Source organism: Gymnoscopelus microlampas, assembly GCF_963454915.1.
Source record: "Gymnoscopelus microlampas genome assembly, chromosome: 18".
Taxonomy (NCBI): Eukaryota; Metazoa; Chordata; class Actinopteri; order Myctophiformes; family Myctophidae; genus Gymnoscopelus; species Gymnoscopelus microlampas.
In genome coordinates this window covers 43597759-43624362 of record NC_139955.1, presented here as the reverse complement: position 1 = coordinate 43624362, position 26604 = coordinate 43597759, and the positions used below count along the sequence as shown (strand labels likewise).

Below are 26604 nucleotides of genomic sequence, written 5' to 3'. Positions count from 1 at the left end.
ACTTGCATTGAGTTGCTCACCGAGCGCATGAAGCGAATTCACCCCTTCTTCCGGGTTGTAAAGTGTGATGGGCGTAGCCTATTTGGGGCCACTGTGATCCGTTCTGCGTCACAGAAGTGATCCGTTCTGCGTCACAGAAGTGACGCGTTTTACGTCACAGAGATGCGCGTCCCTGTGCGCAAGCTTGTGCGCAAGCTCGTGAGTCAAGCCCATTGGTCGAAACCGTTTTTGCTCGTACATTTGCAGTGGCCCCATCCGTTTTAAGCTGCAGTACCTACGAATGGCCAGCATGTCCATTTCGCTTCAATGCAAGCACTGGGTTCTGGGGGCTTGGTTAGAGCGTATGCCTTTTCATGCGGAAGGTTGTGGGTTTGAACCCTACACAGGGTCGACATCAGCAAGGGCATGCGGTCCATAACGCCCTGAAATCTACTTGACTTCCACAGTTGGTGGAGCGCTGGCGTTCGTTGGAGGCAGACAGCAGAACCAGGTACAACAGGAAGTGTGTGCGTTGTCCGGAACCGGCCCTGGCTGTGCTTAGGCCCGACCTGGAGTTCGGTTCCGTCTCCGAGACCTTCCACCACATCACTGAACAGTACCTCCAAAGAGACACCAGGGGGAGCCAAGACAGCCTGGACACCCACTGGTTAGTGTGTGTGTGTGTGTGTGTGTGTGTGTGTGTGTGTGTGTGTGTGTGTATTACTATACTTGCAAGGACCAAGTATAGTAGAATTTGAAGAAATATACATGGTGAGGACCGTTTTCCTGGTCCTCACAAGACAAATGGTTGTTTTATAGTTAAAAAAACATTTTTAGAGATACGTTTATAATTAGAAAAACATTCAGGTTAGGATTAGACATTTAGAGGTTAGGTTTAGGGATTGGAATTATAGTTAAACATGATTTATACTTAGTTGCGCGCCAGTGTCATGCACCGAAAAACAGCAGATCTACAAGCCCACAGTTGTGGGCTTGTAGATCTGCTGTTTTTCGGCTTTAGGCTTACGGTTAAAAATGCCAAAATATATATATTTTCAAATGACATTCATAAAATGGCTGTCCTAAAGTGTTGATGTCCTTACAAGTATAGTAAAACAAACCTATGTGTGTGTGTGTGAGAGAAGTAGACGGTTGTGAGGACCATTTTCCTCTTCCTCACCAGAGAAACGGTTGTTTTATGATTGATACAATATTTTTAGAGATACTTTTACGTTTAGAAAAAGATTCAGGTTGGGGTTAGGATTAGACATTTAGAGGTTAGGTTTAGCGGTTGGAATTAGAGTTAAACATGATGTATACTTAGTTGCATACCAGCGTCATTAGAAGGAGTTAGAAGTAAAAGTATAGACAATTGGAAATACTCCAGTAAAGTAAAAGTACCTCAAAATTGTACTTAAGTACAATTTTACGATTGTATCACGATATATTGCGATACATATTGCGATATATTGAGATGAATCACTGGAAGGGGAACTAGCTATAGTACAGCGACATCTAGAGGAGCAGAATGGCGCGACCGGACTTCTACCATTGGTTTCTATGCATGGGAACAGATTTTTTTTTCTCCGAAAGTATTGTAATACTACGGCCTGGAGTATCGATACAGTATTTGGAAATAAAATATCGCAATATATTGCCATATCGATGATATTGCCCATCTCTATTAAGTACAGTACTTGAGTAAATGTACTTAGTTACTTTACACCACTGATGTCCTCACAAGTATAGTAATCTCTCAAGAGCAGATTCTGCTCTGCGTTGGAATCTGTCAGGGAGGTTCGTCATAACGCGTACGCACTGCCTACAAGTGGGCGTGCCTTCAGATCAGGAAGCAGGCCGCGCTTTACCCAACCAATGTAGTGGGCGGGATTCACGTGTCCGTCTATCCTTCCCCCCTCGAAACAAACCGAAACTAATTTAACAATAGCGTCCGCGGAGCAGACAAAACCACGGAAAGATATTCACATTTTAACTTGCTCTTTCATCATAGAAACAAATGTGGCTTATAACCAAAACGATCCATGTTCTCTGGGAGAAGTGGTGTTAGTGTTCCGTGTAGAAATATTGTTAGTGGGAATGAAAACATAGTCGCACCACCGGAAGTGAAAGGCTGAAGGCAGACCAAAACCCTGGTTTCCTTGCGCACAGGTGGTACGTCAACTTCCTCCCAGAGCCAACTGAGATAGTAACAAACAGCAGAGGTCGCTGTTTTTCCTTTTCAGTTGGCTCTGGGTTCCCAGATTGCAAGTATAGTGACACAAACGTCTGTCTGTCTGTCTGTCTGTCCAGCCTGCGTCAGCTGCTGCAGTACAAGTGGCAGCGCTCGCTTTGTGACCCGGGCGAGGCGGTGGGTCTGCTGGCAGCTCAGTCCATAGGGGAGCCCTCCACCCAGATGACCCTCAACACCTTCCACTTCGCCGGGAGAGGAGAGATGAACGTCACCCTGGGGATACCCAGGTACACTGGCTTATACATTGTGACAGGGGCGATGCAACTTTGATGATGGAGAGGGCCACTCTATTTCCACACTCACTCCAGAGGGCCACGTTGCATTATACTGTCGCCGGGCAGACTTTAACCTTTTTTTGTAAATTGGCCTTGGCCTGAAATTAATGCCGCACTTCGTCGTTCTATGTCACACAAAAGTGTGACATAGCAGTGTAAAAATAGCAGATCTACAAGCTCAAAAAGCTACAAGCTTTTGAGCTTGTAGATCGGCTATTTTTTAATTGGAATCCTGAAAAGTAACATTTTTGTTTAATTTCAACCGGGGGGGGGGGTCCCCAGCTAAATTTGTTGATATAGCGTCACAATTATTTTAACCACTTTAACCATATTTCATACTTTGGCTATTCAAAAATAGCAGATATACAAGCTCATAGCGCGGCCGTGCTATGAGCTTGTAGATCTGCTATTTTCTGAAAAATCCCTGGCACAGGAATGTTTTTGAGATGAGGACGGGGAGGGGAAGGGGGTCCTTGACATGAAACGTTTTGAGAACCACGGTTTTAAACCCATTAAGACCTGGAACTGTGTAATTTTTAGATTTGAGCTAAAAAGCATTATTTTACACTTTTGGCTATTCAAAAATAGCAGATATACAAGCTCATAGCGCGGCACCGAGTGCCGCGCTATAAGCTTGTAGATCTGCTATTTTTGAAAAATCGTGAAAATGTGTGCAAATCTTTGAATATATATATTTTTAAAGTGAACATTTTTAACTCAAATCTTTGCTTCTGGGGGTCCCTGGAACAAAATATTTTGATAGGGGTCCGCGGCCAAATACATATAATTTTGGGGGTCCTTGACATGAAAAAGATTGAGCACCACTGATATAGAAACATACGTTTTTCAGAATACTGTTGAGATTTAGGAGACATGTAGAATCGGCTTCAGGTCTCAATGGGTTAAACCTGCTCTCTCCTGTCTGTCTGTCTGTCTGTCTGTCTGTCTGTCTGTCAGACTCAGAGAGATCCTGATGATAGCCAGCTCCAAGATCAAGACGCCCATGATGAGCGTTCCAGTTCTGGGCACCAGGAAGGCCTTGAAGAGAGTCAAGACACTGCGCAAGAAACTCACCAGGGTCTGTCTGGCAGAGGTAAGGCACTGTAGCTTCAATCAATCAACCCATATGACCATGGCATTTCACCCATTCAATCCTGGAACATTTTAGATTTGAGCTATAACCATTATTTCATACTTTAGCTATTCAAAAATAGCAGATCTACAAGGAATCGCGGAATCGACCTCAGGTCTTAATGGCTAAACCCATTGAGACCTGAAGCCGATTCTACATGTGTCCTAAATCCCAACAGCATTCTGAAAAACGTATGTTTCTATATAAGTGGTGTTCAATCTTTTTCACGTCAAGGACCCCCAAAATGATATGTATTTGGCCGCGGACCCCCATCAAAATATTTTGTTCCAGGGACCCCCCAGAAGCAAAGATTTGAGTTAAAAATGTTCGCTTTGAAAAATATATATATTCAAAGATTTGCACTCATTTTCACGCATTTTCAAAAATAGCAGATCTACAAGCTCATAGCGCGGCACTCGGTGCCGCGCTATGAGCTTGTATATCTGCTATCTTTGAATAGCCCAAAGTGTAAAATAATGCTTTTTAGCTCAAATCTAAAAATGACAAGTTCCAGGTCTTGATGGGTTAAAAAAAAATATTTTTTTTAAAATCCAAAACGGGTCAGAATTTCATGGTCCGACCAGTCCAAACCGGTTTATACCTACTTTGGTCTCATTTTCTGACTGTGACCACTTCAGGTCACACTTTTCTTCCGATAAAAGCAGTGATACTTGATCATGTTTTTCACTCCTTTTTGCCCCATTGTTCAGCGTTTATGTTTCAGCTCAACCTCTTTTGTATTTTCAAACCCATAAAGTGAGTCACCATGGCATTGTCTCATTTCTGTAGTGACTGGGGTTCTATGCAGTAGGTCACCATTTTGTCCGACCTTCATTGAGTCTACTTTGTGGACAATGACTGGTTGTTCCTTTTAACCCATTAAGATCGGGAACACATCTTTGCCCGCGTCTGCTAAATGCCTAAACTGTAATGTGAATTACGTTGTCATATTGCTAGGGCTGTTATTACAAATGAAGTTGACCATTAATTGTCAACTCAAATAATTGTGATTTAACGATTGTGTGTTTGGCATTGGACATAGCAGATCTACAAGCTTACAACGTGTTGTGACGCGTTGTACGCTTGTAGATCAGCTATTTCTGATTTTTTAATATTTGAAAATGTGTGGCAAAATGTCAACATGGAAACGATTATTACGATAATGCAAAAATAATTGCGATTATCTCGAATAATTGCGATTAGGCGAGCATGTAATAATTGTGACAGGCCTACATATTGCCTGTTTACTAATGCAATGCAAGATGGCTTTCACATCGCGGGTAAGTAAACGTGTCGCATTGTGAGATTGCAGATCACCTTTTTTTGGGGGGGTTCCACAGACAAAATTTGGGGGTGTTTTTCCAAAAAAAAGCAACATTTTTGAAAAAGTTGTTTATAAAACTGCTGTCTTAACCCTTTTAGACCTGGAACGCATCTGTGTCACTTTTTCATTTGAGCTAAAAAGCATTATTTTACACTTTGGCTATTAAAAAATAGCAGATCTACAAGCTCATAGCGCGGCACCAAGTGCCGCGCTACAAGCTTGTATATCTGCTATTTTTGAAAAATCGAGAAAATGTGTGCAAATTAATATATTTATATTCTTTTAAAGCGAACATTTTTAACTCAAATCTTTGCTTCTGGGGGGTCCCTGGAACAACATATTTTGAGATGGGGGGTCCGCGGCCAAATACATATCATTTTGGGGGTCCTTGACATGAAAATGTTTGAGAACCAGTGATATAGAAACATACTTTTTTCAGAAAACTGTTGGGATTTAGAAGACATTTTGTAGAAATCGAGCTTCTGGTCTTAATGGGTTAAAATAGTCCTCACAAGTATAGTAATACAAACGAGTGTGTGTGCTCTAGGTTCTACAGAAGGTAGAGATCTCGGAGAGGTTGCGGCTGGAAGGCTACAACAAGTCCCGACTGTTCAAGATCACCTTCAACTTCCTGCCTCCCGAACGCTACAGCGATGATAAGCTCCTGACGCCGCACAAGATCCTCCGCTACATGGAGAACAGGTCTGTCTGTCTGTCTGTCTGTCTGTCTGTCTGTCTGTCTGTCTGTCTGTCTGTCTGGCTGTCTGCCTGCCAAACAAACTCATTTTCTATTAATTGTTTGGGGGCTCCTTGGAAAGTGTTTCACACATTGCATAATAGGACTTGGCACATACAACAGATTGAGATTTTTTATTTTTTGCTTTAATCCATATGCCTCCCAGGTTTTTCCATCTGCTTCTAGAAGCCATTAAGAAGCGTAGCGCCAAGCTGGCTTCCATTGCCGTGGAAACGAGGAAGGCCACGCCCGGAGACAAGGACCGCGATGGAGAGGGTTCGGCTGAGGCGGTATGTGTGTGTGTGTGTGTGTGTGTGTGTGTGTGTGTTATTATATTAATCGTTATGTCATCATTACATTTTAACCCATTTTAGACCGGGAAATAATCTGTCATTTTTTATATTTCTTTGGCTATTCAAAAAATAGCAGATATACAAGCTCAAGTACGTTTACTCAAGTGCTGTACTTTTTTGTATTTTGAGGTATTTTGATTTTAGTGGAGTGTTTCCAGTTTTCAGTACTTTTACTTTTACTCCACTATATCAGTGGACACTCTGACTACTACAATTCACCCCACTATAATTATTTGAAAACTTTAGTTACTTTGTACATTTTTGTTATTATTACAGAACATACATGATTTGATTTGATTTTTTTCTTTATTAACCCATTAAGACCTGGAACGCATCTATGTCACTTTAGATATATTTGGCTATTAAATTTTTTTTTAAATCATTGAAATTTTTCTTTTTAGATTTTTTTTCAAAAAACTGTTAGGATTTAGAAAACATTTTTAAGAATCGCCTCAGGTCTTAATGGGTTAAAGTGTCATGCTTCCAAGGAAGCCCAGCCCATATGGACTTACAGGACACTTGCATTTCATTTGACATAAACAATGAACCGACATAATTCAAGAACGATAAACAAACGAATAACAAACTAAAACACTCAAGCTTCGTGCACATGGCAGATTACATGAATACAACTTAAAATACGACATTGGGCCTGTTACCTCCCATCTTAACAGAGGACCAGACAAGAACCTACTGTATTTGAAGAGATGAGATTGTCTTCTACTCCAGGCACTAGAAACAAAATGTGCTGTATTAAATACCTCATAATTAAACAACCACTCCAACTTCTACATACACATACATTAACCACTTCAGGCCTATTAGTCAAGGCTGTTAGCAAAAAAATGTGGACAGGGCTGACAAAAGCGCCATTTTTTTTCTACATGCTCTCCATCACCATAAGTTTCATTTTGGACGGGGAGCCACGTCATCAAGATGGCAGAAGGTGGCCATCTTGGATTTCAAAGATGGCCACCATGTAATATCTATGAGTGCCAATATCTCGGCTTCCAAGCCACTTAGAAGTTCAATCTTTATTTTTGGGGTCAAGGAATTTGATAAAGCTATTGAGAATATCAGCAAGTGACTATTTCTGCCAATATCTGAACATTTGGTTCATTCTGGCAATTAGTCAGGTCGCTTAGGTCCAGATGTGGACACAGCGAACAAAAGCACCAGATTCTTTCCACATGCTCCCCATAAACCATAACTTATACAATAACCTAAATATTTGGTAGGAGCCACATCATCAAGATGGCGGAATGCGGCCATCTTGGATTTCAAAGATGGCCACCATGTAATAGCTATAAGTGCCAATATCTCGCCTTCCAAGTCATTTAAAAGGGTAATCTTGGTGTCAAGGAATGCATTTAAGCTATTGAGAATACCACTTTGTGGAGTTTGCATGTTCTCCCCGTGTCTCCTAGGGTAGGTACCCTCACCCCTCAGGGGAGTGTAGCGCCCAGGATCACTTAGATAATTGGCACCGGGTGAAAAAAGGGTTACAAAATCGTGGGATAAAAAAAAATAACATATATATATATTTTAAAAAAAATAGAATAAAAAAAAGAGAATACCACTTGATTTTTGTTTTTACCAAGATCAAATAAATATGTTCATTCTAGCAATGCATATTTACCTAATTGTCATCTTTGTTAGTGGTAGGACACCTTTAAAACTGGATAACCTTGTATTTCTGCAGCATGCTGTCTGCAGCATGCGGTACATGCATAAATGAAGCATTATGGTAACCTCCCACCGGATGTTGCTCCTCTCTCTCTGTAAGCATGCAGTAACAGCCTGATTTGGTTATATTAGCCTCCAGCGTGGGCTCTGTGAGATCATTATGGATCATCATCATACATGTTTCACAAATGCCGGTGTGTCTTAAGACTATCTGACCTACTGAAACCTTTGCCACACTGTTTACAGTAGAAAGGTTTTTCTTCAGTATGCACACGCAGGTGTCTCTTCAGACTACCTAACTCACTGAAACTCTTGTCACACTGTTTACAGTGGAAAGGTTTTTCTCTGGTGTGGACACGCTGGTGTGTCTTCAGGTAACTTATCTGATTGAAACTCTTGTTACACTGTTTACAGTGGAAAGGTTTCTCTCCAGTGTGAATACGCTGGTGTTTCCTCAGACTACCTAGCTCACTGAAACTCTTGTTACACTGTTTACAGTGGAAAGGTTTCTCTCCAGTGTGAATACGCTGGTGTTTCCTCAGACTACCTAACTCACTGAAACTCTTGTCACACTGTTTACAGTGGAAAGGTTTTTCTCCAGTGTGAATACGCTGGTGTGTCTTAAGATTATTTAAGACACTGAAACTCTTGTCACACTGTTTACAGTGGAAAGGCTTTTCTCCCGTGTGGACACGCTGGTGTGTCTTAAGACTATCTAAGACACTGAAACTCTTGTCACATTGTTTACAGTGGAAAGGTTTCTCTCCAGTGTGAATACGCTGGTGTTTCCTCAGACTACCTAACTCACTGAAACTCTTGTTACACTGTTTACAGTGGAAAGGTTTCTCTCCAGTGTGAATACGCTGGTGTTTCCTCAGACTACCTAACTCACTGAAACTCTTGTCACACTGTTTACAGTGGAAAGGTTTTTCTCCAGTGTGAATACGCTGGTGTGTCTTAAGATTATTTAAGACACTGAAACTCTTGTCACACTGTTTACAGTGGAAAGGCTTTTCTCCCGTGTGGACACGCTGGTGTGTCTTAAGACTATCTAAGACACTGAAACTCTTGTCACATTGTTTACAGTGGAAAGGTTTCTCTCCAGTGTGAATACGCTGGTGTTTCCTCAGACTACCTAACTCACTGAAACTCTTGTCACACTGTTTACAGTGGAAAGGCTTTTCTCCCGTGTGGACACGCTGGTGTGTCTTAAGACTATCTAAGACACTGAAACTCTTGTCACATTGTTTACAGTGGAAAGGCTTTTCTCCCGTGTGGACACGCTGGTGTGTCTTCAAACTATCTAAGACACTGAAACTCTTGTCACACTGTTTACAGTGGAAAGGTTTTTCTCCTGTGTGGACACGCTGGTGTGTCGTCAGGTGACTTATCTGATTGAAACTCTTGTCACATTGTTTACAGTGGAAAGGCTTTTCTCCCGTGTGGACACGCTGGTGTGTCTTAAGACTATCTAAGACACTGAAACTCTTGTCACATTGTTTACAGTGGAAAGGCTTTTCTCCTGTGTGGACACGCTGGTGTGTCTTAAGACCATCTAAGACACTGAAACTCTTGTCACATTGTTTACAGTGGAAAGGCTTTTCTCCCGTGTGGACACGCTGGTGTGTCGTCAGGTGACTTATCTGATTGAAACTCTTGTTACACTGTTTACAGTGGAAAGGTTTCTCTCCAGTGTGGACACGCTGGTGTGTCTTCAGGTGACCTAACTCACTGAAACTCTTGTCACACTGTTTACAGTAGAAAGGTTTTTCTCCAGTGTGGACACGCTGGTGTCTCGTCAGAATACCTAAGAAACTGAAACTCTTGTCACATAGTTTACAGTGGAAAGGTTTTTCTCCCGTGTGAATACGCTGGTGTGTCTTCAGGTGACTTATCTGATTGAAACTCTTGTTACACTGTTTACAGTGGAAAGGTTTCTCTCCAGTGTGGACACGCTGGTGTCTGTTCAGACTACCTGACCCACTGAAACTTTTGTGACAATGTTTACATATGTGAGTTTTCTTTCCTTTGTAAATCTTTACATCTCCTGGTTGAGTTAAAACCTCGGTAAACCGTTGATGACTTTGAGATTTTGGTGGGTCTGTGTCAACTTGTTTCTGGCTGGTTACAGAGATGACTATTTGCGGACGGGCCTCTGAGCAGATATGTCCATGCCTCAGCGTTTGGCGGTTGAGGTCGTCGTCTCGGATGAGACGTGAAGGTACACTCAGAACAGGAGAGCTTAGTCTGGGAGGATTGGGACAACACTCCTCCCAGGAGTGGCGGTTCATGGTCAGCGCTGCTGCTGTACATGGACTGTGATGGGAACAGAGTTTTAGGTTCTGTTGAGGCTGGAAAATGTGCCCTCTCTATCTCCCTGTATTCTTTGTCTACCAAAGTTCTGTATACCTTTCTCTCACAACACGTGTGGACACACCATCTTCTGGTCTAGAAGTGGAAGTCTAAAGTAACTTCACACCTCATATATCTGAGCAGAGCTTTGGTCTGACCTCACTCACAACTTAATCGGTTGCCATGCATGCCTAGCAACACCGATGTGTGCAGGATGCCGCCCCCTCCATAATTGGGCAAGAGTGATGTCATCAATATGACATCATCACCTTGCCGGCAGAGATCCACATTGAAGCCACGCCCTGTGTTTCTCATTTTGTGTGTTTATCATTTACTAATTAGTCAAGTAAATGACAATTTAACACATTGAGTGCCAGGGGTTTTTCAAAACAGGGTACCTCCAGTGCCTGGAATTTTAACCATTTTTGGACCTTTTTCAAGTAGTCACAAAACATTTTCAGTGATCACCGTCCTCACGGTGATCCCCTCATTACACACATAGAGGTCTCGTACAATCCGGGGAAAAAGATTAAAAACATTCGGTAATCCGTTCCATAGTTGCAGCCAGTTGAAAATAGTCGAAAATACATCGTAAAAACAAAAAGTACACAGGAGCCGAGATACAGGCTTTTGAAGTCATAACTCAACCAGGAGGTGGATTGGAGTCTAAATCTTCGTAAAATGATATCTCCTGGTGCTGTGAAGGAAAAAAAAAAAATAATAATTGAAAAAAAAAAAAAAAAAAAAAATCTTTTTTTTTTCATATTTTTCCCCAAAAACGGCCATAACCGTTTTTGGCACACCATGTTAGGATTATGAAGAACGGTCCGGACCGTTTTTGGCACTCAATGTGTTAAGTTACGTTTGCGGTACAACACGATGTGGTTTAAAACGTCTCACGAAGCTCAGCAACGGGTGATTATGACGCACCGCTCGTATCAGATATATTGCCAGAATTAACCAAATGTCCAAATCATGGCAGAAATAGTCACTTGTTGATATTCCCATGGTGGCCATCTTTGAAATCCAAGATGGCTGCCTTCTGCCATCTTGATGACGTGGCTCCCCGTCCAAAATGAAACTTATGGTGATGGAGAGCATATAGAAAAAATGTGGCGCTTTTGTCAGCCGTGTCCACATTTTCCTAAAATCTTGTCCTAAGCAACCTGACTATATATATATTTCGGCCATTTGAAAATAGCCAATCTACAAGCTCACAGCGCGTCGCGATGTGATGCGCTGTGAGCTTGTAAGTGTCCTCACAAGAAATGGGACATTCTGCATATTGAGCACTTTCTACTTTCGGTAATTTAAGTACATTTTGATACCAATACAATCGTATTGGTATTTTACTCAAGTCAATTTTTAATTCCGGACTTGTACTTGTAACAGAGTATTTCTACATGGCAGTATTGATGCTTTTACTTAAGTAAATACATTGATTCCACCACTGTCCATTAGGAGGTGGCTGATGGAGAGGGTGGCGCGGAGAAGGAGGTGGTAGACGATGAAGGAGACGAGGGAGACGCGGACGCTTCTGACGCCAAGCGAAAAAAGAAACAGGAGGAGGAGGTGCACACACGAACACACACACACACACACACACACACACACACACACACACACACACACTCTCACTCACTCACTCACTCAATTGTGTCAAAATCCAAACATATCGGCAATACCAAGATCATGATCACAATGTGTCTGTATAGGCTAGACAAGCAGACTACCAGTTATGGATATAGTTGACAGTGGCAGACACAACAATATTTGACTAAATGTTATGACTAGTGCCGCGCATGATTTGTGTTGATTAATCGCTTAATAATCACATATTTTTTATTGGCTCAAACTTGAATGATGAACTGAAAAGCAGTGCGTTGTGTTGTAGACGGAGCAGGATGCATCCAAATGTTTTGACCTTCTTTTAGCCAGTCCCGACAATTTGTAGTCCTCGCGCACACACGTCTTATGGACACGCCCTAAGCGGCCAAATATCACAGCTTGTTTCTCAATTGTGCCCCGCACACACGTCTTATGGACACGCCCTAAGCGGCCAAATATCACAGCTTGTTTCTCAATTGTGCCCACAATGCACATGCAGAGATGGCACACACACACACACTCCTTTTTTGGGCGGTGTAGCCGCCCCTATAAGTGGGGTTGGGACACCTCATTAGTACACCCTTCGCTGTACTGTGATTGGCCCATACATTAGTACACCCCTGCATTAGTACACCCCTAGCTGTACTGTGATTGGCTGACTCTATTCAGCACTGTGATTGGCTAGCGAGACACATGATGAAATTAATAACCTATAAATAGGACTATGCACTTAAAAAAAAAACTTTTTTTTAAAAGTGAGCTTCCATCACTGTGATGACCACTGTGATGACCACACCGCCCACTTCACACTGGGTGTGATTTTTTAAAATTTTATAAGGACATCACAAATACATTGGACGAACCAGATGTTTTGCTTACAGTGTATATAGCACGAGTGCTAATTTTCGAATGCGCGCTCTCTGTCTCTCTCTCTCTCTCTCTCTCTCTAGGTGGACTATGAGAGCGAGGAGGAGGGGGGAGGAGATGAAGTGGAGGAGGCGGCCGTCCAGGAGGGAGAGGGCGAGGAGGGGGCAGAGGGAGAGGAGAACAGCGCTGAAGCCAACCTGTCACAGGCTGCTGTAGGAGGTACAGTATGACCCTCATGACGTTTAACTTGACCCTCTAAAGAGATGATTTATGTTTTTTTTTTAAAGTGAGATAATGCAAAAGTTTTGGATATTTCTCAGAATTAAAAATAAATAGCCGATGCACAAAGTGACGTGCTGGGGACCCCCTGGAACCCCTCCAAGGGCCCCTGGGGGTCCCCGGATCCCACTGTGAGAACCACTGCTCTAAACAGACATAAGTTGCAACTGCACTTGTGCGCTCATTTTTTTTTTACTTGACAACAACCTTTGTCAAAAATAGCCGAGCTTGTAGACGTGTCATGCGACGTGTTGTGAACTTGTAGATCTGCTACTTTTGCTGTTAAAAAAAAAAGGTTTGAACAATTATGCAGAAAATAATTGCGATTATCATCAATAATTTCGATCAGGTGATTATGTAACAATTGTGCCTGCAGGAGGTGAGGAGGAGAAGATGGAGGCAGAAGGAGATGCTATGGATGACATGAGAGTGAACGCTGTGCTGTTGTCTCATCCCTCCATAGAGAGCTACTCCTACGACAGCCTGCATGGACTGTGGTGTCAGGTCTGTTCTGTCACCCAGGAGTCACGTCACTCTGGTCCATTTTAACCGTGTGTTTTAACCCAGGAGTCACGTCTCTCTGGTCCGTTTTAACTGTGTGTTTTAACCCAGGAGTCACGTCACTCTGGTCCGTTTTAACTGTGTGTTTTAACCCAGGAGTCACGTCACTCTGGTCCGTTTTAACCGTGTGTTTTAACCCAGGAGTCACGTCTCTCTGGTCCGTTTTAGCCGTGTGTTTTAACCCAGGAGTCACGCCACTCTGGTCCGTTTTAACTGTGTGTTTTAACCCAGGAGTCACGTCTCTCTGGTCCGTTTTAACCGTGTGTTTTAACCCAGGAGTCACGTCTCTCTGGTCCGTTTTAACTGTGTGTTTTAACCCAGGAGTCACGTCACTCTGGTCCGTTTTAACTGTGTGTTTTAACCCAGGAGTCACGTCTCTCTGGTCCGTTTTAACTGTGTGTTTTAACCCAGGAGTCACGTCACTCTGGTCCGTTTTAACTGTGTGTTTTAACCCAGGAGTCACGTCTCTCTGGTCCGTTTTAACCGTGTGTTTTAACCCAGGAGTCACGTCACTCTGGTCCGTTTTAACCGTGTGTTTTAACCCAGGAGTCACGTCTCTCTGGTCCGTTTTAACTGTGTGTTTTAACCCAGGAGTCACGTCTCTCTGGTCCGTTTTAACTGTGTGTTTTAACCCAAGAGTCACGTCACTCTGGTCCGTTTTAACTGTGTGTTTTAACCCAAGAGTCACGTCACTCTAGTCCAACTTTTAACCGCCTCACCCAAGAGTCACTCTGCGCATGTTGGATGGCATCTAAAATCAATATTTGACATCGCAACCCCACTGACCCCACTCTGAGAACCTGTGCTTTATATTCCACCTTTCTGCGTCTCGTTATTCTAGGTGAGTCTGGTCATCCCGGTGAGCAAGGTTCACTTTGACCTGACCTCGGTGATGTCGTCGCTGGCTGTCACTGACGAAAACTAAATAAAAACTAAGCTATGATGACTAAAACTAGACTAAAATGTTAGTGAGGGACGAGTGGAGAAGAGATCCAGTAGAACTAAAAGACGAGTCATTTTATGTTTAGTTGAGCTCGGGTGTTGCGCTCTGAAAATAGCCGATGTGGATCGGCTATTTTCAGCATGCAACTAAGTGTAAAATCAGTCATTACGGCGCCATCAAGGCACCGCCAAAATACATTATAGTCGACTAAATCAACTATAGATTTAGTCGACTATAATCTTATGATATCTATTTGACTAAAACTAGACAAAAACTAAAACATTTCAGATGATTAAAATATGACAGAAAATAAATGGAATTTTATTCAAAAGGCTATGACTAGTTTAGTTTCCCGGTAGACAGACGACCCCCCCCCCCCTTTTTTTTTGTATATATTTTTTTATTTTTCATGCTTTTTTTTTGTACATAGTGTTTTTTTCTCCCTGTATTATTATGTTGATATTTGAACTGTTTGGTTGCTACTATATATGTCTATGAAATGAATTCAAGGACCCCAACGGAAACAAGTCCGCAAGGACTTTTTTGGTCGGACCTTTTAGACAAAAGTACTATAAATGTAACTGTGACGTTTTACATTCTTTTGCCTAATAGAAATTTCAATCAATCAAAACTAAAAACTAAATAAAAATGTGCTGTTAAAATCAACACTGGTTTTTATTCCACCTCTCTGTGTCTCGCTATTCTAGGTGAGTCTGGTCCTCCCGGTGAGCAAGATACACTTTGACCTGACCTCGGTGATGTCGTCGCTGGCCCAGAACGCCGTCATCATGGAGACCAAGGGGATCACGCGCTGCCTGCTGAGCGAGACCACCACCAAGACGGGGGCCAAGGAGACCCTCCTCAACACCGAGGGCATCAACATGCACGAGCTGTTCAAGCACTGCGACGTACGTTTTCACCGCGTGCTGCCTGAAGCGGTGGTTCTCAGCGTGGGGGGGGGGGGGGGTACTTGAGGAGACCCCCCCCAGAGGTCCTTGAGGAGTTCCGGGGGGGGGGGGGTCCCCCAGCAAAATGCGTTAAACCCGTTAAGATCTGAGGAGCCGATTCTAAAATTGTCTTCTATATGTTGCTATGTCAGTGATTCTCAAAACAAGTCAAGGACCCCCAAAATGATGTATGTATTTGGCCGTGGACCCCCATCTCAAAAAATATTTAGTTCCAGGGACCCCCAGAAGCAAAAAATCATATATTCAAAGATTTGTCACAAATTTTCAAGATGAAAAGAAATAGCGGATCTACAAGCTCATAGCGCGACACGAAGTGACGCGCTATGAGCTTGTTTATCTGCTATTTCTTTTCATAGCTTCAAAATAATGTTTAACTGTTTTAGCCCTAATTATACTTTGGCTATTGCCAATCGGCAAGCCCAGAGCGTGTCACAATGCTACTCCAAATATCTTTGCGAAAATAGACGATCTGCAAGCTCGCTACGCAGTTTGAGCTTGTAGATCGGCAGAATTCTTCGCCTGTGATGACTAATGACATGCCCAGAATAGGGCATGTGGCTGCCATGTGTTTGCCTCTAGTGTGAGCGTCATGTGTTATTATAATGTTGTTATTTTCCTGCAGATCCTGGACATCAACAGACTGTACTCCAACGAGGTGCACACCATGGCCAACACCTACGGCATCGAGGTGGCGCTGAGAGTCATCGAGAAGGAGATCAAAGACGTCTTCGCCGTCTATGGTATACACACACAAACACACACACACACGCACACATACACAGGCACACACATGCACACACAATTGTATTACTATACTTCTGAGGACATCAACTTTTTAGGAGAACCATTTTATAAATGCAATTCTTACCATTTATTGCCATATTTTGGGTATAAGTATTTAAAGCCTAAATCTAACATTCGTTGTTTACAATAAAACAACCATGTTTCTAGTGAGGACCAGGAAACCTGTCCTCACTAAGGTTGGACGGTATGCCAAAATATTCCTATCGGCCATTGTCGGCCCAATAATCGCCCATTTAGAATAGAATAGAACTTTATTGTCACATCACATGAATTACAGGTAAAACAGTGGGTGAAAAACATTGTAGTGCAGCTTAAAACAACAACAGCAGTTGAGAGTGCAAAAAAGTGCAAAAAACCTTTAAGATTGTTTAATTTAAAACCTAACGACACTCATATTAATAAAAGATAAAAAGATAAAACAACAATAATTAAGTCCAGTGTGTCCAGAGTGTGCAGCCAGTCCTACACTACTGCTTATTTAGCAGTCTCACTACCGTGGGGAAAAAGCTGTTTAGTGTCCTATTGGTGGTACTTGGGATGCTAAGAAGAAACCGTTTACCAGGGCGAGGGTTTCTGCAGGCCTTGAGGAGTTTATGGCTGGGGTGGTAAGTGTCTTTGATGATCCGATCCGCTTGGGCAGTGCATCTTTTTTTCATAGAGTTCTTGGAGGGATGGAAGTTCACCTCCAATGATGCGCTGGGGCCGCTTTCACCACCCTCTGCAAGGCCCCCCTGTCGAGTGCGGTGCAACTGCCATACCAGGCAGTACAGCAGTACAACAGCACGCTCTCGACCGTGCTGTTGTAGAAGGACCTGAGGATGCTGGGGCTGACACTGAACTTTTTCAGCTGCCGGAGGCAGTGGAGCCGTTGTTGGGCCCTTCTTTGTCACGTTCCATTGACGATATATTCGCAATAATGCAATAATGTGAGAACAGCTCTGCAGTCCTTTAAGCCCGAGTTATACCTCCCCGTACAGTGGGCCCGCGGGTCGAAAATAGCAGATCTACAACCTCCCAACGCATTGTGAGGTTGTAGATCTGCCATTTTCGGCGCACGACCCCGTCGTTCGACAAAGTATACATTTGGCTGTAACACGTGCAGTGTCGGGCTACTATAGTAACTTGACTGCACACTGTCAATGAACAAACCGAGATGAGACGACATGACTGTATGCAGTGGTGATTTTGACAGAAGGTTTTTGTTTAGTTTTAGTCATAGTCTTTTGAATCAAATTCCATTTATTTTTAGTCATGTTTTAGTCATCTGATATGTTTTAGTTTTTGTCTAGTTTCGTCGACTAAATATCATAAGATTATAGTCGACTAAATCTACAGTTGATTTAGTCGACTAAACTGTATCTTGGCGGTGCCTTGATGGCGTCGTAATGGCTGATTTTACACTTGGTTGCATGCTGAAAATAGCCGATCTACAAGCTCGTAGATCTGCTATTTTCAGGGCGCAACACCTGAGCGCAACCAAACATAAAATTACTTGTCTTTTAGTTCTACTGGATCTCTTCTCCACTAGTCCCTCACTAACATTTTAGTCTAGTTTTTATTTGTATTTGTTTGAAATTGTCAATATATTTAGTCTTAGTTTTAGTCATCATAGCTTAGTTTTTATTTAGTTTTCGTCAGTGAAAAAAGGTAGTCGACCAACATTTTTCGTCATAGTTTTAGTCGACGAAGTCAACACTGACTGTATGTCTCACTCTCTCACTCACCAAAACAAAAGAATCTTCTTTTAGGATTAAGCTAATGAACACACGAGATAGGAGATGAAGTGAACTTGAAGCAGAGTAGCCTACCTCAGTTTGCAGCAACTATGTGGCGAAAGGCGATACACACCCATCCAAGTTTACTTTTTTCCATACAGTCTTTTTTTTATATTATGTGCTGCTGTGGGATAAATCGCCCACCTGGGCCTTCCTCCCCTCTAACTATAGGGACTCACAGCGAGTGAACTCGCATTTCAAAACGCGTTGATTGACTGGTGAAAAAACATAAACATGTACGTCTTAATATCCAGAATTGACAGCAAAAGTTAAGAATCAAGTGCTGGATCATGTGAAACCGGGCAACATGGGTGCCTGCGTTTTTTTTTTTAATAGCTAATCATTTACTCAAGGCGAACATTTGTTGAAGTCATTTGTCCATGTGTGGTCCAGCCCTATGGAATGCATGGAATGCATGTGCTAATAGTAAAAGCTTGTGTTTTAGTAAAAGATTAAGTTATAGAGGGCAATTATAATGTATTAAGGCATATAAGGCTTATTAGCCAGGGATCATTTTAAAAAGTGCACACCTGACAGGACCTGAACACATACTGAACCTGCGAAGCAGCATATTAGCAGCATATTCTCTCACAGCAGCATATTCTCTCACACAACTATCCTTCTCCGTTCTCTGCACTGGCTCCCTGTAGCAGCTCGCATTCAGTTTAAAACCCTGGTGCTAGCCTATAGGGCAGTGAAAGGAACAGCTCCCTCTTACCTCCGGGCTATGGTCGATGCTTACACCCCTGCCCGACCACTTCGGTCTGCCACCTCGGGGCGACTGATTGCCTCGTCACTCAAGGGTCCTTCTGGTCGATCGACACGGTCACAACCTTTTTCTGTTCTGGCCCCACAGTGGTGGAATGAACTTCTCACTGAAGTCAGGACAGCAGAGTCACTGCCCATCTTTCGCCGCAGGCTGAAAACCCACCTCTTCAAGAAACACTACCCTTCCTCTTTGGCTGGCTTACTTGTTGTTAACTAGTTGTACGAACTATTGTTGTATTGTTGTATTGTTTTATTGGATCTTGTTTAGTCGATACACTTTTTGTATTAGCTCGTGCTCACTTGATTTAGCTATTTTGTCTCATCTGTTTAAGAAAGTAGGTAGCTGATATATTGCACTTTCACCTTAGCGCTAGGTATACTCTTGGTTGCTTGTTTGTACGGGAAATGCACTTAAGACTTCTGGTGATTAGTAGTTTCGTTCCCTACCTATGTTGAATGCACTTATTGTAAGTCACTTTGGATAAAAGCGTCTGCTAAATGACTGTAATGTAATGTAATGTAATATTAGCCTGGGTAATAACATTACCCAAGCTGATATGCTGCTTTGCATTATGTATATTATATACATAATACTAATGATGACGGTTTCATGTAAATGCTGACCGTGTGTGTGTGTGTGTGTGTGTGTGTGTGTGTGTGTGTGTGTGTGTGTGCGCGCTGTGCAGGTATCGAGGTGGACCCCAGACACCTGTCGTTGGTAGCAGACTACATGTGTTTCGAAGGCGTCTATAAGCCACTGAACCGACACGCCATGACGTCCAACGCCTCTCCGCTGCAGCAGATGACCTTTGAGACCAGCTACAAGTTCCTCAAACAAGCTACTATGATGGGTATAATAATAATAATAACACTATCAAGCTTTGTGAGCTGGTAGATCAGCTATTTTCACTATTCGTCAACACGGACAGGCATATCTCTGTCTCTCTGTAAAAATCCCCAGAAGCAAATATTTGAGTTAAAAACTTTCGATTTAAAAAAGTATATATATATTCAAATCTTTAGTTTGAATATATATATACTTTTTTAAAGCGAAATCACACCCAGTGTGAAGAGAGTGGTGCCTTTGAAAGTGTAACTGGTTGCATCCTTGTGTTGCAATCAGCAACAATATGGTGTCACGTGACACGTGACACCATATTGTCACGTGTCACGTGAAGCTTGACCAATCAGCCGTGCTCAAACATACGGACGGACGGACATACGGACACACGGACAAAGTCAAATGTAGGAGTGGTTGGCACCACTCAAAAATAGCAGATATACAAGCTCATAGCGCGGCACTCGGTGCCGCGCTATGAGCTTGTAGATCTGCTTGTAGATCTGCTTGTAGATCTGCTAGATCTGCTAGAGCCAAATAAATCTTAAAATGACACAGATGCGTTCGCGGTCTTAAAGCATCAATGGATGGTGTCAGGGAATTCCATATTCAGTATGTATGTAGTAGAATGAGAACTTTCCCATGTTTGTTCTAAGTTTGGGTGGTACCAGATCATGGTCACTCCCTCTAGTGCAGCTCTAGCCTGAGAGAACGAGAGCAATCCATGGTCTCGAAGGGCGGATCCAAACCCAGGCGCCCGGAGCAAGGCGCGTCCTCCGATTGCTTCACCAATCTATGTCCCCGCCTCCCCTCCCCCCGCCCCCCTCCTACTCCCCTCCCCCCCTGGTCTGTGCAACATTGTAGAATACTGACGTCACCAAATTTGGAGCGACGCCCCTCTGCACTCTGATTGGTTAGGAGGTAACAAGGTTCACTCCCGCTCCGAGACCACAGTTCCTGGGATCTTCCCCCAGGCTTTTTTCTTTTGCAACAAAAAAAAAGCCATGGGTTTCCGAGGCTAGTGCAGCTCTGACCCAAAAGAGACGTTTGCCCGGGACCCTAGTCCCGGGCTAACTAGTGAAAATAGCAGATCTACAAGTTCACGAGGTGTCACTTCACGCCACGTTGTGGGCTTGTGGATCTGCTATTTTGACTATTTCTCAAATAAAATAAAAAAAAGTATTTATAGAAATGATTACATATTTTGATGAATCTTTTTTTAGTGTAGGAAACGGAAAAAAAAGGGGGGTATTTACTCACAACACATACAAATTGGTCCGCAACCCAAAGATGGCTTCTGACCCACTGTTTGGAAAACAGTGCTCTAGTGCAGGGGTTTTCAACCAGTGGTCCGGGGACCACCAGTGGTCCTTGAGGGAGTACCAGGGGGTCCCCAGAAAAATGAGTTAACATTGCGTCACAATCATTTTTAACCACTTAGCTTTGGATATTCAAGTGTGCTGCGCTATGAGCTTGTAGATCTGCTACATGTATTTTTGAAAAACCTTGAAAAAGTGTGCATATCTTTGAATATTTATATTTTTTTAAAGCGAAAATTAACTGATATCTTTGCTTCTGGGGGTCCCTGGCACAAAACATTTTCAAATGGGGGTCCGCGGCCAAATGTATATCAATTTAGGGGTCCTTGGCATGAAAAAGGTTGAAAACCACTGCTCTAGTGTTGTGGTCGTGGGTGTCACTCACTGTAGTAGTTAAGTAAGTAGTTAGACAGGTATGAGGGTATTGAGGACACTGTCTCTTTGAGTATCTCGCAAAGAGCTTTGCGAATGAGACCCATTGTGCTTTGTTTAGCTAATGGGCGCGCATACGTGCGTCCGTGTGTGCTTGTTTGTGTTTTTTCAAAGACAAAGATAGCCCATAACCTCCATGCTGAGCAAAACTGCAAAGGCAGCAAAACCACAGACGAACAAAGGGCTCGCAACTCACTTTTAAAAATGTATTTCCAACTGCAGCAGACAACAAGTGAACAACGTTTCGACCTAGTGGTCTTTTTCAAGTGTGTCTAGTTTATTTGAAAAGCAAAAAAACTCTACAAGGTTACAGCAGTTTGAGTTAATACAACAAAGTCCTAAGTCTTATTTCCATTGTGGTCCCTCTCACAATTAATAGTTATAAAAGCACTTTACTATCTAACTATATAAATGGCGACCGACTTCCGCACCCTCGGTGGGGACACCCCACAGCTCTGTTATCGAATAAACAACGCACCGCCAGACCACATGTCGCCAACTGACTCGCCACGGCGGCCGCGCTGAATTTACGCCTCGCGTAGGGGACATCTCATTGCTCACTACACCTTTTCCACCGCGCAACATAATTAATTCTACTCACCAAATGTCGGACAAAACGGAAGGTGAAACAGTTTCGTACCGTTTACCGTGCACACCACCGTCACCGAACGGCGACGGATTTCGCCGAAACAACACCAGCGGCCGCCATTGCACTCTGCCCATCTCCTCCACAACAGCACACACGCAGCTCCTTTGCTTCAACCCCCCCCCCTTCTTACGTACGTCCTTTGTTCCACCCAGGCCGTTACTTTCACTTCACTCATGTGTCGATCACAATATGTCCGTCCTTCACGTGCCATGTTCATCCCAAACACAAAAACAAACGCCGACGGCCACAGCACTGCACGTTGCCCTGGTAAATGTGGTAAACAAACCAGCTTTTAGGTTCATGACACCACAGGACTCGACAGTGATGTCATCATTATGCAACCCGGAAGTACAAATACCAAGGATACGTCAGTGATGTCAGTCGGGTTGCCAAGTCCTGCCAGGTTTGCAAAAACAAGCGACAGAAACAAGCAAACCGTGCATGAAAAAAAAAAAAAACAGCCGAAGGGGTCCGCGATGTTCCAGGGGGGTCCCCGGGGGTCCCAACACTCACAGGGGGTCGGCGGACCACCAGGGGGTCCGCGGACCACCAAGGTAACAATCAATATTAACATTTTTTCCAAATTAAAAATTTTTTTTTTTTTCTTTTGGACAGTTTTACTCCGGCGACTTGGGTACCACAATATACACACGCACACGCTGGGCCCCGTGCGCGGCTGGGGTTGAGGGGGGCGTAGCCCCCCGAAACTCTATACAAAATAAATGACGTCAACTACCTTCATACACTAATGAAAAAACTAAGCTATGATGATGACTAAAACTATGACTAAATATACTAACAATTTTGTCAGCAAATAAAAACTAGACTAAAATATTAATGCTTGGCTGCACGTGAGTGTCGCGCTCCGAAAATAGCCGATCTGCAAGCTCACAGACACATTGTGAGCTTGTAGATCGTCTATTTTCGGCACACAGCTAATAGGCGGCTGCAGTTATGAAAAAAAAGCACCTAACCCAAAACTAATTGCAACAAAACGTTTTTCAACTGTTTCTTGCAGTATTAGGTGTCCCTAAAAACATACTCAAAGTTTACCAAAGTTTGAGCACTGGAAAGGTGTTATTTTCAAGATGGCGTCCAAGATGCCCAAAAAATCTTTAAAATAACCTAACTCCTTCATTATTTATCCTAGACAAGTACCTTTTGTGTCTTACCCTATGTTTTGGGGGCCTAGACATCCACTGGAATTGTCCAAATTGCAGAGATACAATTAGATAATTGTGAAAAGTGTGTGTGTGTGTGTGTGTGTGTGTGTGTGTGTGTGTGTGTGTGTGTGTGTGTGTGTGTGTGTGTGTGTGTGTGTGTGTGTGTGTGTGTGTGTGTGTGTGTGTGTGTGTGTGTGTGTGTGTGTATGTATGTATGTATGTAGCCTATATATGTATATATGTACATATGTATATATGTGTGTATGTATATATATATATATATATATATATATAGATATAGATATAGATATAGATATATATATATATATATAGATATATATATGTGTGTGTGTGTGTGTAACTCTGGAGGTTCAATACCCTCCAGAGTTAGTGTCTATCTATACTAAAAGAGAGAGAGAGAGAGAGAGAATCTGATGGGACTTGTAGGACAGTTTAGCATGTGACGAAGGTGATGTCGTGAGCACAACTGAGGACTTTGCCTTCCTGGTTTCTATCACAAAATGGTTCAGAATAGTTGCTAGCTATTTGAAGAACATTAAACAGCAAACTCTGCATGTGTGTTGCAAGTAATTATGTCTAGATATCTAAGTGTGGCAAACAATAATAATCCTATACTATCCCAATTGATTGATTAGATGCTTATATTAAGCACTTAAGCCCTATTTTATACTTTAGTCATACGATTATGTCACACAAAAATAACTATATACCTTCTCACAACTCAGTGTCATTGTGATGTGGTGTGTCCTTGTAGATCTGCTATTTTTGCAATTAATAAACATTTCTGCCAATAATTACATGACAAGTGTCCCCTCGAGCTATGCTCTCTACATTACACCAGACAGAGCTGTTAGCTGCAGTTTCATATGTACCACCAACACGCACAATCATCAACTTTACCGTTTGAAAACAAGATGATGGTGTTTGTTCCCACAGTGCAAGACAAGCCAATGCAGAATAGTTCAACTACAGTTCAATGTTTTCGATTCGATGGTGGTTGCAGAGAGGCAGGTGTTTGCAAGGCGGATGTGGTTAGGTTGAAGGTTTCACATCTGTCCTTTCTCATCATGATCAACAGCCTTCTCTGTGACCTCATCATCTCCTCTCGAGCTATGCTCTCTACACTACACCAGACAGAGCTGTTAGCTGCAGTTTCATATGTACCACCAACACACACAATCAACAACTTTACCCTTTCAAAACAAGATGGTGTGTTTGTTCCCACAGTGCAAGACAAGCCAATGCAGAAATAGTTCAACTATAGTTCAATGTTTTCGATTCGATGGTGGTTGCAGAAGGTTTCACATCTGTCATTTCTCAGTAGGCGGCTGCAGTTATGAAAAAAAAGCACCTAACCCAAAACTAATTGCAACAAAACGTTTAGCAATTATTTGTTTTGCAATTAGCAAGACAAGCCATCTGGGGGGGGGGGGCTGACCCCCAGTTTGGGAACCACTGCCCTAGGGGACTAGGATTATTGTTTTATTTTTTGGCAGACACCTTTACAAACAAAATAGTGAAGAAACTTCTCTGTAAGGAATTTCTTCCAAGATTTGTGTAACATTCCCAGTCTGTGAGTTACAGCCATGTTTTCACAGTACCACCCAATAATAATGAATTTATTCCTTATTGTTATCAAAAGAAATCTCCTGAAAGCTTCAACAGTGAATTCATGTATAGGTGATGAATTCACCAATCCTGGGCATTATGGCACGTAGAAAAGGGAGAAATGTCCAATTACATTGTTAAATATGCTTATAACCATGCTTATAACCAATTGCTTTATAATTCTATACTTGTAATCACTTGAATATAATTTATATTATGCTAATTAGATCCAAGATCACCAAAACCTGGGGTTAGGCACCAAAATTACTTGTCTAGGATGAATAATACAGGAGTAATGGTATTTTAAGGATCTGACGGCGGCCATTTTGAAAATCGGACCTTTCTAGCGGTCCGATTTTGGTAAACTTTTGATATGTTATTAAGTACACCTGATACTACAATAAACCATTGAGAAACCTTTTGTTGCAATTTTTTTTGGGTCAAATCATAACTGCAGCCGCCTATAAGTATTAATCAGGCATCAAAGCGCCGCCAAAATGTATTTTAGTTGACTAAATCAACTGTAGATTCCGTCGACTAAAACCGCATAATATTAAGTCAACTGAAACTATCAAAGTAAAACGTTTCAAATTGCTAAAATATGACTAAGACTAAATAGAATTTAGTCGGTCAAAAGACTGACTAAAACTGAATCAAAATTGATGTCGTTTTTTGAATAAAATTCCATTTAGTTTTAGTCATATTTTAGTCTTCTGAAATGCTTCAGTTTTAGGCCGACTAAATCTAGAGTTGCTTTAGTCGACTAAAGTTTAAGTTGGCGGGTCGTGATGGCGTCATAATGCCTGATTTATACTGTACCTAGCTGTGTGCTGACCCTCTGCGTTGTAGATCGGCTATTTCCGGCTAAGCATGAAATGACTTGTCTTAGGATCTCTTCTCCACCAGTTCCCTCGTTAACATTTTAGTCTAGTTTTTATTTGTTGACTCAATTGTCAACATATAGCTCTAGTCACACAGAATTAACGCTGTGTCCCACGTTGTTTTCTGTCTCCCCTGTCTGTCCACAGGTTCTCAAGAGCAGCTGTCGTCTCCGTCGGCCTGTCTGGTGGTGGGGAAGGTGGTGCGAGGGGGAACGGGACTGTTTGAGCTGAAGCAGCCACTGCAGTAGACGTTTGAAATATTTTGAAATGAGAAAAAAAAAACAGTTTTCCAGGCCTGGAAAAAGGTTTGGAATTTTACCAAATGTTTAGGAAAATGTTTGGATATACATTGTTTTTGGCTATCGATTTTGTCCGTAAAAAACATGTCGCAAAACATGTCTAACATGACGGGAAATATGTGACATGGTAGATTGTAGTGCTGCGCTGCACGAGCCTTATGTATACTGGATGTCATGCGACCAGTGGCGTGCACAGACATTTTGAGGGGCAGGTGCTCAAGTAAATTATACTTTTTTTTGTTTACTTGGTCTGCTCTTTTTTCCCTCTACACCTATACCTCTTTGCCAAAAATAGCCGATCTACAAGCCCACAACGCCTCGCAGCGTGAGGCGTTGTGGGCTTGTAGATCGGCTATTTTTGGCTAAAGTTCTCCTCAGAAAAGGGATGCTAGGTTTCGAGTGGTTATGGTAAAAAGAAAAATCATATCACATAAAGATTTGGCGGACCCCCTGTAGTAACTCTGAGGACCCCCTAGGGGTCCCGGACCCCCTGTTGAAGACCCCTGCTGTAAATTAAAAAAAAATAAAAAAATAAAAATCTTTTTTTCAAAAGGGCACTTCTGGTCAAGAGGGCAAAGGGCAGGTGCTCTAGCACCACCTAGAGTCTATCTGTGCACGTCCCTGCATGCGACACAAAAATAATTCATCCACAAGCTAACAACACGTTGCACCATGATACGTTGTTAGCTTGTAGATCTGTTGTTCGCTCGAGTCTGTCTTGGTGCATTGACAG

The 26604-nt window shown here is 42.5% G+C and overlaps 1 protein-coding gene across 1 annotated transcript in view; it reads left to right on the top strand.

Moving 5' to 3' along the window:
* Window positions 1–26052, top strand: part of polr1a (RNA polymerase I subunit A) — a 91091-nt gene extending 65039 nt beyond the window's left edge. Inside the window, exons 27-38 of the mRNA XM_084041418.1 lie at window positions 447–646; window positions 2290–2457; window positions 3463–3598; window positions 5509–5663; window positions 5864–5987; window positions 11550–11660; window positions 12647–12782; window positions 13219–13346; window positions 15054–15254; window positions 15937–16054; window positions 19348–19512; window positions 25720–26052. Coding sequence (XP_083897544.1) covers window positions 447–646; window positions 2290–2457; window positions 3463–3598; window positions 5509–5663; window positions 5864–5987; window positions 11550–11660; window positions 12647–12782; window positions 13219–13346; window positions 15054–15254; window positions 15937–16054; window positions 19348–19512; window positions 25720–25820 — 1743 coding nt within the window. The 3' untranslated portion in view covers window positions 25821–26052. The remainder of the gene's footprint in view (window positions 1–446; window positions 647–2289; window positions 2458–3462; window positions 3599–5508; window positions 5664–5863; window positions 5988–11549; window positions 11661–12646; window positions 12783–13218; window positions 13347–15053; window positions 15255–15936; window positions 16055–19347; window positions 19513–25719) is intronic.
* Window positions 26053–26604: the final 552 nt, after the last annotated feature.